The sequence below is a fragment of the Haliaeetus albicilla genome, chromosome 4 (assembly GCF_947461875.1).
Source record: "Haliaeetus albicilla chromosome 4, bHalAlb1.1, whole genome shotgun sequence".
NCBI classification, from domain to species: domain Eukaryota; kingdom Metazoa; phylum Chordata; class Aves; order Accipitriformes; family Accipitridae; genus Haliaeetus; species Haliaeetus albicilla.
Window position 1 is genome coordinate 53,461,008 of NC_091486.1, and position 16,689 is coordinate 53,477,696.

A 16,689-nucleotide genomic window follows, 5' to 3' on the forward strand; every position below is an offset into this window, starting at 1 on the left:
TAGGCCCCCGTGTCCTGTTATCTGCATTAAGCTGAAACTAACAGCTATAAAGCTGACGTCTACCGTGTCATTTCAGATTGCACATAGTTCAATAAAAATCTCTTCTTCCTCATTTTCTTTTTTTTTTTAAATGTAGCCTACATTCATCCCTGGTATAAATGCACTTGAGATTAAGGAGTTACTCAGAGGAAGAGTAGCTGTCTGTGTGTTTTATGCTTTGTTACTGCAATTCTGTCTTTACAGCTCACATGGATCATCAAATAAGTGTAAAATTTTGCAAGCGCTGTCATGCTGTTGAAACTTTACAAAGCACGCTATCAAACGCCTTACTGTCACGTTTGAAGTGTTACCAAACTGTCGTAGTTGTATAGTGATTAGTTCAGTTACTCGTTCTTACGTTACTGGCTTTTGCCGTCTATTTTTCCCCTTCCAGTTGTATTATATCAGGTATCCGAGTTCCCTCAAGCTCTGAGGATTGCCTGCCATTCCTCGGAGCTCCTGAGTTCCAGCTTTGGCTCACTCTTAGCCATCATTCACTCCCACTTTCTATTTCTTTAGCCCATCGGTGTGTTACTTTAAACTGATAAGGAAGAAACTTTACTAGCATTTTGTCAGTGTGTTTACAAAGCAAATACCGCTTCTTTGGAGTTTTATTCTTCTCCTGCCTCGGTGTTCACCTCTTCCCTGAATTTAAGCTGGCTCCTCTGTCTGGGTCATTTATTTAGATTAAAACCAGCAGAGATCCAAGTCCCGACCCCTCTGGGACCACAAATAATACAGTACGTCTCCCTCATCCCTTTGCTTTCAGACATTAGCTATTGCTCCTTTCGAATGCCCCTCTGTTTTCTATTTTTTTAACAAGCTCTTTATCCTTTCTCCGTACCCTAGCCTGGATCCACATAGCTCATAGTTAGAGCAAGGACCTGTCAAAGGGAACTTTTCAAAGACTTCCTGAACATCTAAATAAATTGACGTACAGGAGGCCAGGTCGTTCTTGCCTTACGCATGCAAGCACTCCCTTTGAAGTCGCTGGAGCTGCTCCTGTGAGTAATGTAGGTGAGACCCGGCCTGGGTGCCCGGGGCAGCCGTGAGCACGGCCGTGCGCGGGAGCCCCGATGCCCCTGTCCTGTCCCACCGTGGGCAAACACGAGTGAAGGAGAGGTTGGCGTGGGAGGGCATCAGCAGAGACGAGGAGGGGGCTGCTGATCCACTACTAGAACTACGCTGGGCAAAACTCTAGGCAAGTCCTGTGGAATGCCGGGGATACTGGGGTATTGGCCGTTTTGGACATTTCAGCTTTCTGAAGTGCCGAGCGGTAGAAGCTGCCGAAGCCTGGCAGCTCCTGAAAGCAGGTTCATTGGTTGCTCGCAGATAGGAGGAGAATAAGAGCTGGAAATCTGTGCATGTTTAACTCTCCGTGTATGAACTGTGCTTGTTCTTGCTGATGTTCAAGTAACGTCTTGTTTTCTTTAGTTGTTCGATTCATGTTTTTTGAAAAAATGAACAACTTTGGAAGCCTGAGAAAACTGTGGTTTAAAAAGAGATTTTGCCTTCTTCTTAGGTTAATCGTAGTAAAGGTTCATTATTTAAAATATCTCTATTCTTTTTAGTGATTTAACAGTAGGAAATTCGGAGGTGGACATGGAATCCATAAACACGCAGAGAGAGAGAGTGTTTCATAAGTGTATCTCTGCTATTTCCAAAAATAATACCAATTTATTTTTAGAGACCAAATAAAAATCACAGCTGTAGCACATCTGGAAATGGTGTGTGTGTTTCACAGCATAGATTTTTTTACACTCGCACCTCCTTCCCGCATTTGAACCTGTTGTGTTTGTAGGAAACAATACTACGTCCTTGGTGTCACGGCAAATCCAGCTTCATACTTGAATGACACGGGCACAAGATGAGCTCTGTGTGCCCTCTTCACGTAATGAACTACTGGCATTCCGAAAACATGCACAAATGCATCGCCATCATCATGCCTTGTCGAATAGTAGCTTAGCTCAGTGGGACAAATTTTCCTCTCGGTTAGAGGAGCACAGAGCAGTTCTGCTAAAGCAAGCGGTTTTGTTCTGGAATTACGAGGGCTTAAGAACAGTTTTTATTTTGTCCTGTAAGTGTCCAGGATTTGCAGAGGTCTGTAGCGGAGAAAGGATTCTACTTCTCATGGGTTTTGGAAATAGAGCCGTGAGGAAAGCAGCTTTGTTGAGGTACAAATGACATATTTAAAGGGAGATCTAATGAGGGATTCAGGCGGATTCAAAGAGGAATTAGATTTTCTGTAGCTTTAGTACTGAAACTCTTCAGTGTGGCTCAAAGCTGCCCTCTTCAGTACATCGGCTGCCTTCTTGTTCGGCGCCGGAGGAGAAGTCCAGGGCTGAGTTCACAAAGCACCAGGGTTTAGCAAAGCCTTGTTTTTATTTGGAGGGAATCTGGATCCAGAGGGGGGGGGGTGGCAACTTTGAACAAGCTTCCAACACATCTACCATGGGTCCTGCAGAGGTTTGTTTCAAAGAGGGAACATTTCTTCACTCAGCAGTTTCCCTAAACATTCTGGCTTGGCTCCTTACATTCCACATTTTTTCATCATAAACCAGATACTCACTGCATAGGAGTAAATCTTATCCTGTTTGGAAACTACGGTGTATTTCTTGGGAGCTATTGTACTATAATAATAACCGTAATTACCTTTAAAGGCATGCTGTACTGCCTGCATCTTGACTACCACAAGGAATTTCACAAATAAATCTGGAGTTTTTTGTGTGTCCAGATAACTGTGTCATGTAGGGAAATGCTAGCTAATAACTATTTTATACATTTAACCTCCTTTCTTTCTTCTCCTTCTGTCTTCTTTTTCCTCCCTCCACAGCCATATTTCACCTACTTCCCCTACAACATGAGAAGGGTGGAAGAAATAAATTCACCTTTCTTATTTTTACATTCATGTGTGGAAAAGTAATTATTTTGTTTAAAATTCTTATTTGTTTGGACGACTCGCTTCTTAATTAATCCTAATCCTTTCTTTGTGCTCCTTGAGTAACAATAATATCAGATTTGTCTGGAATGATTAATGCTTTGTGCTTCCCAGGTCCTCAGCTGAGTAAAGATTTATAGACCAACATTTTCTGGTTTTCTGATAGTCAGATTTTTCTTTCTCTTTTTTTTTTCCTCACATTGCACTCTTTGGCATTTGCTTCTATTTTTCAGGTGTAAATACTGTGACAGGTCATTCAGCATTTCCTCCAACCTCCAGCGGCACGTTCGAAACATCCATAACAAGGAAAAGCCATTCAAATGTCACCTGTGTAACCGATGCTTTGGGCAGCAGACCAACTTGGACCGACATCTTAAGAAACACGAACACGAGAACGTTCCAGGTAGGAAAGGGCACGGCTGTGTGGTTCTGTTGGGGCACTGGATGGAGAAGACACCACGGTCTGGTCTCTCTGGTCACCTTGGGAAGCCTTTCTGGAAAGCACTGTTTCTTAAGGCTGAATATCATCAGGTAGCAAAACCCAAATGCCAGCTCCTCGTGCAGCCAAAGATGCGTTTATCCACAGTGCGTAATTGTAACACGCACTCATGCATGGGACTCAGCTCTGCCAAGGTCTAGTCACGTATTACTCAAATGTGCCCTTTTCCAATCCATAAAATAAGGATCATGATAACTGACTTCCTGGGGACTCTGTCCAGGGCGCATAACCTCGCGTTGTGAGATCTCCTGGTCCAATGCTGATGTGGACATGTCAAGCTCTACCAAGGGTTTTCAACCTGAAATGCATTTGTAGGTATGTGTGAAGTTCAAGAAGATAAATAGACTTTGCCTCAAGATAAAAACTGCAGGAAGAAATTCCTGTGCTGAAGCCAACTAAGTGATTTCCCAGCCTAGGAAAAAAAAAAAAATTATGGAAAAGTTACAGGCAAACAGCTATGCAAGGGATGGTGGTTCTTAAATTGCATATACCATCCGGAAATGCTAAACATCACTTACATTTATTTCTCTCTGTAATTCATGTCTGGAAAACATGAGCTTCCTTTGGCAGCCTTGGTCCGTGAGATTTCTCTTAAATGTTAAATCATGAATATATAGCGAAAGGATTGTTGCATAACGTTCCTCCTTTATTTTTCCTCATAATAATGGCTTTGACAACAACATCTGATTGTTTCTCCTCTTCTCTTTTCTTGTTTCTTGCACTCAGTGAGCCAGCACTCTGGAGTCATTACAAACCACCTTGGGACCAGTGCCTCTTCCCCAAACTCGGAATCAGACAACCATGCACTTTTAGATGAAAAAGAGGATTCGTATTTCTCTGAAATCAGAAATTTTATTGCAAATAGCGAGATGAATCAAGCATCAACTTTAGCAGATAAAAGGTAGACGAGCAAATAAAGTTATCTGGTGACAAGTATTCTTAACATGGTTGAAAGACCAGTCAGCCTCTGTCTAGCGCAATAGTCGTGAGAAGACCCAATTTCTTCTCTAGATAAAAATGTGATTATTGAACTGTTACCTTCTGCTGTGCAACTACGTGGCATCACTGATCACAGAGTACTGATTAAGGAGACCGGAGGGACCTGCTTTTCTAGTCTGTTAGTTTGTTTCAAATCTATCCATATCATAAGCTTTATTTTGACTGAGTGGTATTTCACCCGCTACTATCCTGTTTTGACAAACAGCTACTTAATGCTAATACTAAGGTTTAAGTCCAAAATGTTAAGTATGAGAAATCCACGTGATGATGTGATCCACATAAAGAACAGTAAGAAGTGTGGAACACGCTGACGTAAAATTTCTGGTGAAGATGTTAATCTTATTTTATGTCACTTGGTGGCATCCTGTTGGGTTCCAAGTCCATAGCACTGGTGATCCCACTCTCATTCTCTTAACATAATGTAGAACTGCTAGTTTTGTGGAGTCCGCTGGGTCCATATGGGCATGAATAGCAAAAGTAATACGAGAGGGAATTTAGGCTGGCTGTTAGATTACACAGTGAGGAAGCTTCCCCTTTCTTGTTGCTCGAAGGGAGGTTGGTAGAATACTGTAGCACAGAGAAGGAGGAGAGCCGCTTGTCCTGCAGATGATGTATTTTAAGAGATGGAAAACCATCATTTAAATCCAGACTAGACAAAATTCTAGGTTGAAAAGCATTGGGGTTGGTATATACTTGACAGCCTAATTAGCCCTTAAGACACTGCAAAGGCTGATTTTTAAATGCCTGAAACATGTCGGTTTTCCTTTTCCTTGCAGTTTAAATAATATGTACGTAAATATGTCTCTGTATTCGCACATGTGTATAAAATTACCAAAGTCTTGCATTACGGTGAAAATGCACGACTTAACGCATTTGGCATCTTTTCTTTTTTTCTTTTCTTTCTTCTTCCCTACCTTGACCAAATATTTCAGGCCAGAAATCCCAGATATTGATGGCAATTCCCAGTGTCATGGATTAGCAAATGAGAAAACAGAAGATGTGGATGATGAAGATGAGGAACTGGAAGAGGAGGATGATGACAGCCTGACAGGGAAGTCGCAGGATGAAACGGTATCGCCCACCGCAGAGCCCCGAGGAGCATTTGAGGATGAAGAAGATGAAGAGCCCACATCTCTCACCATGAGCTTTGACCACACCCGAAGGTGAGGTGGGCCATTCCCTTTGAGAAGTCAAAGGGGGCTCAGACTTCTGACCCTGTCTCAGTGGTAGATTGTGAGTGCTGTTGTTTCATTTTTCAAGCCATGTATCATACCTCCCGTTTGATTTAAGCATTCACTTGAGAGATTCCATTTGCACCATGGTGGGGGACATGAAACAAGTGGACTGCTAGGAGAATCTGTGAAAAGGTGTATATCCAAGACTTGAGAAGTTCGTGTCAGGAGAACAGTTAGTCCAGCACAGAAGCCAGCATTTTCAGGGTACCACAGTTCAGCGGATAATGTCTTTCTCTCTAAAACACTGGTCAGGGCAAGGGAAGAGGCTTACGTACGCAATCCGTTTTGTGCTGCTCTGCCTGTTTTAGTTGTAGCAAAATGTTGTTGACTTCAAGGGGAGTTCTCGGAGCTTTTTTTTCCCAAGGTCAAGCCATGTCTAGACACTTTGAAAATTAAAGTTTGTTGCCCGTAGTATAGGCTTAGCTTTCTTTTTGCCTCAGTTTGCCTCGGCTTCCCAGCTGGTATTCGTAACAAATGTCCCATGATGCAAAGCAGTATCTTACCTGATCTCAGTGCATCGCTGTTTTCATTGCAACTCAAAGAAAATGCGGCAGTGTTCTTCAGACACTGATTCATTGTCAAAACATTTCAAGGAGCGGACAGCAATTGGACATGTCCACACAGAAGACCCAAGTGAATTGTAGCCATGCTTAATCACAAATATCTGTAGCACTAATGCTTGTTTGTGCATAGCCACGCTCTCCACTTTTTCTTTGCTCCTTGCATTTTGTGTCATTTTTGTGTTTGTTTGTGTCAGTTCACGCATGTGGCTTGTGAGACCCCCATGGTATATGCATGCAGGCACTGGGTTAGCAACACTCACATTGGCTAGATGTGAACGGTGAGATGAGCTAACAACAGGTCAACCCCTTCCCCTGGTCATTGGTACAGGTGTATTGAGGAGGACGAAGCCGGCTTGTTAGATTTGGAGCAGATGCCGAATTTTGGGAAGGGGCTGGATCTTCGCAAAGCAGCCGAGGAAGCATTTGAAGTTAAAGATGTGTTTAATTCCACCTTAGACTCTGAGACAATAAAACAGACTCTGTACAGGCAGGCTAAAAACCAGGTAGGTATATGACAGAACATTTTATCTAGCTTGCTGCCAGCACGTACGGTAGGATTAGCAAGCAGCTGGCCTCCTTTAGCTGAGGTTTATTTTCCCCTTCCAGTGAGCAGGAATTCTAACTGTAATGCGTGAATCATATGTGACGCGTGTCTCGTTGCAGCTCTACTGAACTAGAGGAGAAAGGGAGCAAGCGTCAGTTTTAGGTCACCAGATCAATTTATCGTTTAGCCCGTGCTGTGAGAACATGCTTACATAGAAAGATAGAGGCATCTGTCTGTTTTTATCTGTCTGTGTAAATGTTTTTATGACTATTATTTACTTAAACTTTGGGATGGGTCTTCAGTTGGTATATACTAAGAGACCCGAGGTTTGGTCTGCACGAACAGTAATAAAGTATCCTTGGGTTTGATTATAAAAGGTGTAACAGACAATAGTATTTCCAGGACTTGCAATCCAGCAAGTCTAGAGGACTTCCTCGGCTATCTCTCTGATTTCTAAAAGCAAACCGTAAAATGGAAATGTGCCCTGTGAGCTAGACCAGTTCAGACCCACCATGAAACCTCAAAATGACGTCTCAGTACCTATTGGAGTTTTGAAAAAAATCTGGAGGTATGGGGCAGATCCAGTTGTGCTTTCTGCTTTTTCATTAAACCAAAATAGTCTAGTTTTGTGAAGTTCATATCTTGATCCCCACAAAAGGATTCTCCCCAAAAAACTGTTCAATGAAGTTACATCACCAGGCTAGAGGGAGCATACTCAACCCTTCACGGGGGATGAGTACAGCTGTTGCCTTGGAGTCCCTTTCTAAGCTTCAAGCAACAGAGTTTGTCACGAAATCTATTCTAAATGTCCAGCAAAGAACTGGCTTAGTGTGGTTGCCGAGCAGAACAAGGGTTTTGATTTATCATCACCCAAAACTTGTGAAATTCTTGTCCTCCTTCATAGTAGGGGCTGGTACTGAAGCTGGGGAAGGTCTGCTTGAAGACAGGACACAGCTTTTTGCTGGGTGAAACTGATTTAAGCACAAGCCACTTGCCTGACTCTTACATGTGTCCTGTTACTAATACGCCAAATGTACTAACTATTTAAGAACAGCTTGCTCTTTCAGAATTTGTACGACATTGTTAGGTCCAGCCTGCGCTTGGAAGGTGTGGGGGGTGGTATTTTTGGTGTGGGGGGTGGTATTTTTGGTTTGGGGATCAATTTTATAGCGTATGAGATGCAGGACTGGTTATACTTAAATCACAATAAGTAAGTTAAATAATTCAAACCATCTCTTGTGCAGGAAATGTAGTAGTAAATCAACATTTGTGTGAGCAGCACAGCACTCCTTTGCGGCTGTCTTTCTTTTTAAGCAATTCTAGAAGCGTGCATGTCCATAACGCCACAAAGCTGTACCTCTTCCAGCACGCACCTACAATACATGAATGGGTTGACTTGACAAGTAGATCTGACCCTCAGCTTTTAAGAGGAGAGGCTAAAGTTGGATAACTGGTTCCTATTGTCACCGTTACAGTTGCATTAGGAGGGGTCCTACTGTACTGAGCGTTGTACTGATACCCCAGATAACGTAATGGTCTTTGTCTGTTGCCCTGCAAAGGATTGCGTGTGGGTGTGAAGGAGAGGGCTACACGGCTACAATTTCATTGCAAAGTAGGAGCATACATTACACCAGCTAGCGTAGACCCGGGAGGGCGGGCACCGTGTCCTCCTCTGTTTCAGGTCATGGGTGGCAATTACGTGGGCTTTCACCTCCAGTGTGTGAGGTTGTCATCTGCCTAAGCCTTCACATCACTTGTGTGGGCTGGGAGAGGACACAAAGGTGTACGAGACAAGTAGTCTGGGAAGAGGGAGAGCATCTAGGTTACAAAGAAGCAAGCTGGTTGTTATAGAGAAAAGACAAGTCTTGATGCATTTTTCTCAGTGGACGCTTTTAACTGTTTCACTGCAGCAATAAATCTACCCCGACAAGAACATAGGAACACACCAGTAATGCCAGTGAGCATATCATGCCTATATTCCTAAATACCTCCGCGCAGGTTTCGACAGGCACCGGTGGGCTCACGCCAAGCAGATGAGCAGCCTGCTGCCGCAGCTGCCCGTCGGGTTACAGCTAGCGTGGATATTGCTATGCCGCTTCTGGGGCTTGTGACCGGGCCCTAGCCTCACCTAGTCACTTACTTGCCTGTAGGAGGACCTTTTGGAAGAAAAAACAAAGTAATTGGCATGCCACATGTAGCCGCTTTCCCCTGAGAGCAGAGCTTAGGATCAAACGTGCGGGTTTGTGCCCAAGTGCAGAGCCGGCGCAGAATGGGTTCGGTCCCATAAAAGCCGACGGGAGCGATGGCCGCTCCTGACTAACCCTACAACTGCCTATAAACTCTGTGGCAAGTTTGAGTAGCTGGAGCGATGGGTGTCATCCCAGCGTGTGGATGTAAGTTTAGACCGGCTGGCAAAGTTCTTGGCCCAGGCCAAAGGATGCCGGCTGGCCTACTTTTCCTATACAGTTAGATGGTGCTGTGCTTCACGTGGTTTGTTACAGCCGGTCCTGCGGGTGTATTCACGCCTGTCCTCTGCGTTGCTCTTCTCTCCTCCAGGCTTATGCAATGATGCTGTCCCTGTCTGAGAACGCTCCCCTCCACACGTCCTCCCAGAACTCTCTGGGTGCTTGGTTGGACATGGCAGGAGCAGCTTCAGAGTCGGGGACCTTTAACCCCATCAACCACCTCTGAGAGGTCAACAAGGCACTGGCCAGAGTCCAAGCGAGGAGGCGGTGGTGCTGCAATTATCCTAGCAAAAATCCTAGCAAGCAGAAGATGGATGAGAGGGCCTCAGGGAGTCGTCTGGACTTTTGGCTGAGAAGGAAACCTGTCGCATCCGACCTACAAGTCCTGCATTTTTATCTGTCCAGAGTTTTCATTTCTAATTTATCAGAATGAACCTCTCCAAAACTGGATAACCCTGATGCAGCCCTAGGATTTCACAGTCTATAGGAATGGCATGAGCAAGACACGAATTGCAACAGTGCAATCAAACATTGGCCCCTCTAACATTACAAAACAGTATCACTGAGCCAGTAAAGCCTGTAAAGCGTATAAATGAAAGCTTGAAACCAGTCGGTAGCATTTCCTTTCAATTCAGCTGAATAGTGAAGTAATAAGGAAAGAGAGCCAGATGTGACCTATCCCTGGTGCAATTCTGACATAGTCACTGGAGTTATACCAGGGAAGGGTAAATTCAACCCATTTAATTGACCCCCAAAAGAATTTGAAATTCAGTGCTCCCACAGAAACGCCGTCCTCTCCTTTGTTCCCAACAAAACACACTGGCACGGTGCAGAGCTTCTCGAATGCGAGGCCGCATTGCCTGCAGTCACGATACACCATATGCAGTGTCCCGGTAGAGAAAGCTTCAGCCTGGAGCATTGCTGAGGTTGGAGTCATCGAGGTATCGTGCAAGCACGTGGTTCACGGTCATCGGCTGTGCCCCGAGCGCCCTTCTGTCTGTGCCGACGCAAGGTTAAGAGTGCTTTCCATCTCTGCTAGTGCCTGTGAGCCCGAGCTGCTGCTTGGACTTGAAGCATCTGGAGTGTTTCAGAAAAAGCCATGCTCAGCAAGTCTGCTGGCGAGGGGAGCGATGGCACTCTGCCCCATGCTGGCCTGAGTCCCTGCCAGTGAGCTGCTGAAAAAGCCTGGATTTGCCCAGGCGGAGAGGTAAACCCTTACCTGGAGAGGGGTAGCTGTGTGTGAGAAAGTGTGTGTGGTGGGCGAGTCTCGCCTTAAGAAGGGCAATCCAGACACATCTTGCGATTTATCTCCCGGGTTTTTTTTTTAGACTGACATCCTTTCAGTGTTGACGGTATCTGGGAATTGCAGCAGAAATTTCTGACTCGTGCAGTTGTTTTGGTATGCTGGATGGTTGCTTATGCATCGCACGCTGCCATTTGGCCTGTCGTTGAAGTAGAAAGATTAAAATTTCCTTGCCTCAGCAACCTCAGGGGTACAGCCCTCTATTCAGGCACATAGCTAAGAATTGAATTGTCTCTCTGACTCTAAAATCTCGCAGATATTTTAGGAGTGATTTTAAATCGCTTCTGTCTCATCTTCTTTACCGATCCAAAGCAGCCTCCAGAAATGCTGTGATGCTTATGCTCTCCTACATTGCAATTACAATCTGCTGTTGGAGCAGTGGTTTCGCAGGTAAAGCTGCATTACAGAATAGTCAGGAAAGCACTTAGACCTTGCAAAGGATAACATTGGCTACAAAGATAAAGTTTAGAATGTGTGGCCTGAGAATTTTCAGATTACAGCATCTAAAAATTAGAAGTGCCACGGGACTACTGCTACCACTGAGTGAAACCGCGTGCCTCTGCATCTCGCCCATTGCAGTTCTGCGTCAGCAACCTGCTCAGAGTCTGGAGGTGCTCTGGCAGGCTGGCTCTGTGAAGATTGCAGCCAAAGTCAGTGAAGTCGAGAGGAACTTCTCCCATTAATTTCAGCATATTTTAGTGCTGGGTGTGCTTCTAGGAAGTATTTGATCGGGTAGTAACTGCTGGCAGAACTGGGTTAATGGCCGATTTCAGAGAAACAGCACGCAGTGCTCAGTATATCTGCCTGTAAATACTTGACACACGTGGCCTCTCTGCCTGCTTGGCATGGAAAAGAACAGACAGTGGCTTCTGTGCCGGTCCAGTGGGGAGAAATGCAACGGGGCAGCCTCATTCCAGCATGCTAAAACAGAGGAAACGGCTACTCAAATAAAGCGGAGGTCGTGTTAGGAACGATAGCTTTGCCATTTGCTCTTTGCGCCCAAGAGCACACGTGTGGCTGGTTTTAGATAGCCAGGAGCCTCACGCTGGCCACGGAGGAAAGCATCTAGGGTAGCTTTGGTGCAGAAGGAACAAAAGGTAGATGAGCAGCATCAGCGTGTTTTCCAAGAAAATTTACCCTTCCTTTTTGGTTTCCCGCAACACCCTGTGAAAGTGCCCAAGGCTCTGAGACCAACAGTCAGTGTAACCCGAACTGCTTCATCTATTTGCACAAAGCTCTCGGGCAAATAGAGCCCGAGAGCCGACAATTGTCAAAAGCAACCAGGCTCTCTGCGAAGGAGATGGGACCTTCCCGTCCCAGCACATCTGCCTCTGCTGCTGCTGCTGCTGCTGCAGTCCAGCCCTGCCCAGGCGCTTGGCCTTTAAATTATTCCCACAGGGGCCAACTGAAAATAATAAAAGAATTGTTTCTTTTCCTGATGGAATTTATTTTAATCTGTATATAACTTGTAATTTGTTGCTAATTCTTTCCTTATTTTATTTCTTCCTTAACAGTATTTTTTGCATTAGGTATCATTATTGTGAAGAAATAATGTTAATATAAGTATGTAGTGAAGGACCAAAATTGTGTAATTAAGGTCGTATGTCGTATGATTGATAACCAGGGAGTAGGAAGATTTTGTCCACGTGCCAAATGACCCTGATCAATCCTGCTAGTCGCGCTGCCGATTCTCCAGACAATCATATGTTTTGTTACCTTTGCCTTGAAGCGACCCTCGCGTTAGACGAAGGTTTCTATTTATTTCCTCGGCCGGCTGGAAAGCAAACGCAGCCCCCGCCAGAAAGCGAGCGGCCCCTGCCCACGCGCCCTTCCACCGAGCGCGGCGAGCGATGCCACCGTGCCGGCGAGCGATGCCACCGTGCCGCATGTCCCGCCGGCAGCCCCTGCCGCCCGCCGGCACCGAGGCGCAGACCCGGGAGCTGGGGGACGCGGTGCCTCCCCAGAGCTGGGGGCCAGCGGGCGACTCTGCCGAGGGGACGCGGCACGGCAGAGCTGGATCCACGGCGGACTCGCTCTTCGCCGCAGCAGGGGTGCGCGCCCATGCCCTGTCCCGGGAAGGCGTCCGGCTTGCGAGCCCTTGACCTGCGGCGAGCTGCCAGCTTCGCTCCCGGCGCACGCAGAGAGACTCGTCCAGCGAGCGCTGGCGGGGCCGGGGGCCCATCGCCACCAGCACGGCCCGGAGAACCGCTCTGCCCCATGGGACTGTCCAGCCCTGCAGGTTCCCAGACCCTGCTCCAGGAGAGCACGGAAGCCTTAAGCGTGGGGATAGATCGGTCCCGTCCCGTTCCAGCACGAAAGCCTGAGCTGGAGCTCCGTGGCTCCTGGCAGCTGCCTGCAGTAAGCCGGACGTCCGAGCATCTTTCCGATAGGGACCGCAGTGCTGTCTGCCTTGTTGGAACAAGATCTGTGGGTAATAGTCAGTGTTTGCGTGCTCTGACCCGGTGTTTTGTTCATCGCTGAAGCAATCTTTGAAGAGGTCAGCATCACGCTCCTCGGCTGAGGAGGTAACGGAGCAGCCGAGGGAGCAGCAGTGAGCTGGTCTCCAAAACGTGGGCCCAGGACTGAGAAATGCCAATGTTACTGTGGGGGATTTGTTTGGGGTGTATTTGGTTTTCGGTATCTCAGCCCTCCTGTCTGTTGTGTCGTTTCTTCAGCAGCACGGTTTGTCAGCAGCTCCTCGCTCCGCTCGGGCTTGCGCAGTCGCTGTCTCCCTCGCCGGGCTGTTCGTGCTCCCCGTGGCTCTCCTGGAGCAGGGCTCCTCCTGCGGCGTGCTGCTGGCCAGGGACGGGGAGGTACAATCCAGCCAGGGATTAAGGACATTAAAAATACAGGTTTTAAAATCATGAAATGATTTCTTTTCACATTTCCCAATTCGGTTTTCTTCCCATTTTGTCTAGCTAGCGTCTCTGTTTGTTGTAGGATCTCCCGACTCCTCTAATTTAGCACTGATTACAAGTTTTAATTTTTCCACCGTTAAGATAAATAAACAGAAAGCCTCTACTGAATCGCTGTTTATCTTGTAGCTTTCATTCAATCGCACTTGAAACGTGTTGCAACTCGTAGCAGCTGTTTAGGTTTCGACTTGCTGTTTTAGCAAAAGCAGTCCCTTATTTTGAAGGATGTTTCCTGAGAGGTGCGTGTGTCGAGGAGGGTTCTGCCGTCCGAGCGCAGCTTGCTTCCCAGCGTGGGCGGCGGGGAAGGTCTGGGTCCCTCGGCTTCCATGAGACGTGGAGCGGTAGTGCCACTAACGCCTTGTGCTCAGGAACCGCGACACCGGCGCAGTAGAGCGAGGCGCGGGTTGCAGCGGTTGGAATATAGCCCGCTGCTTGGTTGAAGGTCAGGGTGCCACGCGAGGTGCGAGTTAAACCAAGAGTATCTGTGTAGGATCTATTTATTAAAAGCGTGTTCGCATCTCGTAGCCGTATTGCCACAACAGCGAGGAGGAGAGAACTGTGAATTTTTTGTATGACCAGGTAAGGTTGACCGCCGCTGGCCGTCCCCGGCTGCTCGGCGCGGCTGAAGCGAAGGTACTCGGAGAAGGGACCTTGCTTCTCCTGACTGCGACTTTGACCACAGATAGATCTTTCTGCCTGAGCTAGTGAGGGAGGAGAAAGTCGGTCTGACGGACGTGTTTTCCCGTTCTTTCGCCTGCTCGGGCGCTGGCGGTCGGTCCCGATGCGAATCCCCGTGGCCGATGCAGAAAGCTGCCGGTGCAGCACGACTGCCGTGGTGCCGAGCGCGCGGCTGCGCCGCGTTCTCCCGCGGGACGTGCCGAGCGTGTGCGGGTCGGGTCGGAGGTGCCCGCTTTGCTCTTTGATACGTGCGGGCATTCCTGCCGGGCAGCTGGCTGCTCCGGGGCCATGCCCAGGAGCAGCCGAGTGCCAGCAGCGAAGCCAAACCAAACGGGGTTTTAAGCGGCAAAACACTCAAGGCGAGTTTGCTCAACCGCGTTCCGGGACAAAAACACGAAGCTTGGTTTCTGTCTTGCTTAAAGCAGCTTAGTGGAAGCTTTTGCTTTCTCCCTAATCAGCACTTAGACTTTCCGTAGACGTTCTCGAAAACGGCTTCTTTTTCACTTCATACGAAGCATTTCGAAAAGCACTTGCACAATGACATGAACGTGTTTGACTCTAAGCATCAAAGCACTGGATTGTGAGCCCCCCTCCCCTCAGCCGACTTCAATCTACTGACTTACATTCGATTTCTACGTGCTGTATTTTGTGTGTGTGTGTGTGGCGGGGGAAGGGGGAAAGCGTCACGGTGCAGGAACCTGCCCGTTTCTGCCCGTCGGAAAACGGGCAGGGAGCGATGCAGTCCGCTCGGCTCAGCGCTGGTAACATAAGGGCAAAACCCTCTGCTCCTAGACGATGGTCAGTAGTGTTCTCCCAAAGCCATGAAACTTCTTCTCTGTAGTGTTGAGTGATACTGTGATTAAAATGTTATTGAATGATTCCAAGGTTCTTTTTCTCTTTCTTCTGTCATTAATTCTTGTCACCACTTTGGAAAAAGAATGAAAAAGAAAAAAAAGGCAGCTTTGCTTTCCAAATGTGCAATTCACATGTGAACAAAGTAATTCTGAAAGTAATTCTCAATGTATTTTACATTCTCATTGCTCTCTTCAAAGCAAGAGATGTTTTGCCCTGATGTCATTTCCAGCCTGCAGAAGATGTAATTTAAAACATATATATATTGTGCTTGCAAGAATCATAAATCTGTGCATCCTATGTCATTCCTTTTCCCATTGTTACAATACAGATATGATTTAGTTTTGTTTTTTTTTTCTTTAGAACTGTATAGTGTTTTTTTAAATCAATTGTAAATGTCTGGTTTTCATATAATGTTTAAAAAACATTGAGAAAGAGGATGGTGCTTGTTCCATATCATTCTTGATTGTATATTGCTTCTGTTATGTTTATAAGTAAACTGTGCATGACTTGTGTTTAGCAGTCATTATTGTGTCTGTTTGTGAAATTTTTATTAAAAAGAAAAAAATTCCGTAGATGCACTTATTGTATATGTGATTAGATTTTGCGTCCGAGGCTAGAAGCCTCGAACTGCCAAGGAAGAAAAAAAAAAAGTGTTGGCAGTTATTAATTAATATGAAATCGCTTTGTTGGGAGCATAATGAAATAAAAGATATGAAGTGTAGAAAATAATTAAAAAAAGCGATTTTACAAATTTCATTTTGATGCTTGTGATAAAAGACAAATGTACTTGTGTAGAGAAATTCCTTTAAAATAATGACTAGAAAAAGCTGATTTTGAGGTTAATGCTGTAGAATAGGAATGTATACCAAATGTAATCTTTCAATGCTACAATGAATTTATACATGAGATTGATATGCAATAAACCTGTGTGCTTTTATAAGCAATGGTCCTGTGAGCTTTTTTTTCTTGGAAGAACAACAGAGACACAACACCGCACACGGTAATGGGGTGTTTGGGTGGGTTTCTTTCTTACTTTGCTAAGAGGCGAGTTGCAAAGGCGTAGGGGGGTGAGCAAGCCCAAGAATTGAAGGGGAACGTGATAGAAACGGGGCTCGGACAGGAGGGGTCTGAGGGTGTTGGACATTGAGAAGCAGTCTGGTGGAAGAACTGGATTTCGGAACTTTTATTAGTCTGCAGAAGTAATGATGTTTATTCCTCCTCTTCCCAAACAGCTCGTTCGGTGCAGAAGGAAGCCAGCCCTCCGCCATCGCTGCTCCTTGCAACGCCGCGCGTCCTCCTGGAGAACCGCGCAGGCTCTGCGGCGCTGCCCGCCCTCTCTGATGCCCGGCGTGTTCTTCGATTTTCTCTGACGAGGGGCTGCTTTCCAGGGAGGGCGCGGGGGGGGAGCAGGCAGCCCTGGGAGATGCGGCGGTGCATTCACGGTCTCGCCTGAGGGCTACGTGGGATGACCGGTAAGGTACCCGGAGCTGGCAGAGCGTTTCTGCGTTGGATAACGTGGCAGGACGCTAATGAGCCCTCGCCGCCTCTGCGGTAACTTTTGTTGTCTGACACTTTACGTGCTTGGTTGGTGATACTTCGAAAGAGCTTCAGGAAACTAAATGATGGACTGCCCTCCTTGCTGCCGAGGTCCAGAAG

The 16,689-nt window shown here is 46.5% G+C and overlaps 1 protein-coding gene across 3 annotated transcripts in view; it reads left to right on the forward strand.

The window, feature by feature from the left end:
• PRDM16 (PR/SET domain 16) overlaps positions 1-12,039 on the forward strand; it is a 345,850-nt gene extending 333,811 nt beyond the window's left edge. For 2 of the 3 annotated variants that reach the window (XM_069782813.1, XM_069782814.1), the window contains exons 13-16: positions 3,211-3,380; positions 4,203-4,377; positions 5,408-5,638; positions 9,374-9,522. In XM_069782813.1, the coding sequence (XP_069638914.1) occupies positions 3,211-3,380; positions 4,203-4,377; positions 5,408-5,638; positions 9,374-9,386 (589 nt within the window). In that variant the 3' untranslated portion in view covers positions 9,387-9,522. Of the gene's footprint in view, positions 1-3,210; positions 3,381-4,202; positions 4,378-5,407; positions 5,639-6,601; positions 6,777-9,373 lie in introns of all 3 variants that reach the window. The other variant, XM_069782815.1, reaches the window with a different exon arrangement.
• The last annotated feature ends 4,650 nt before the right edge of the window (positions 12,040-16,689 follow it).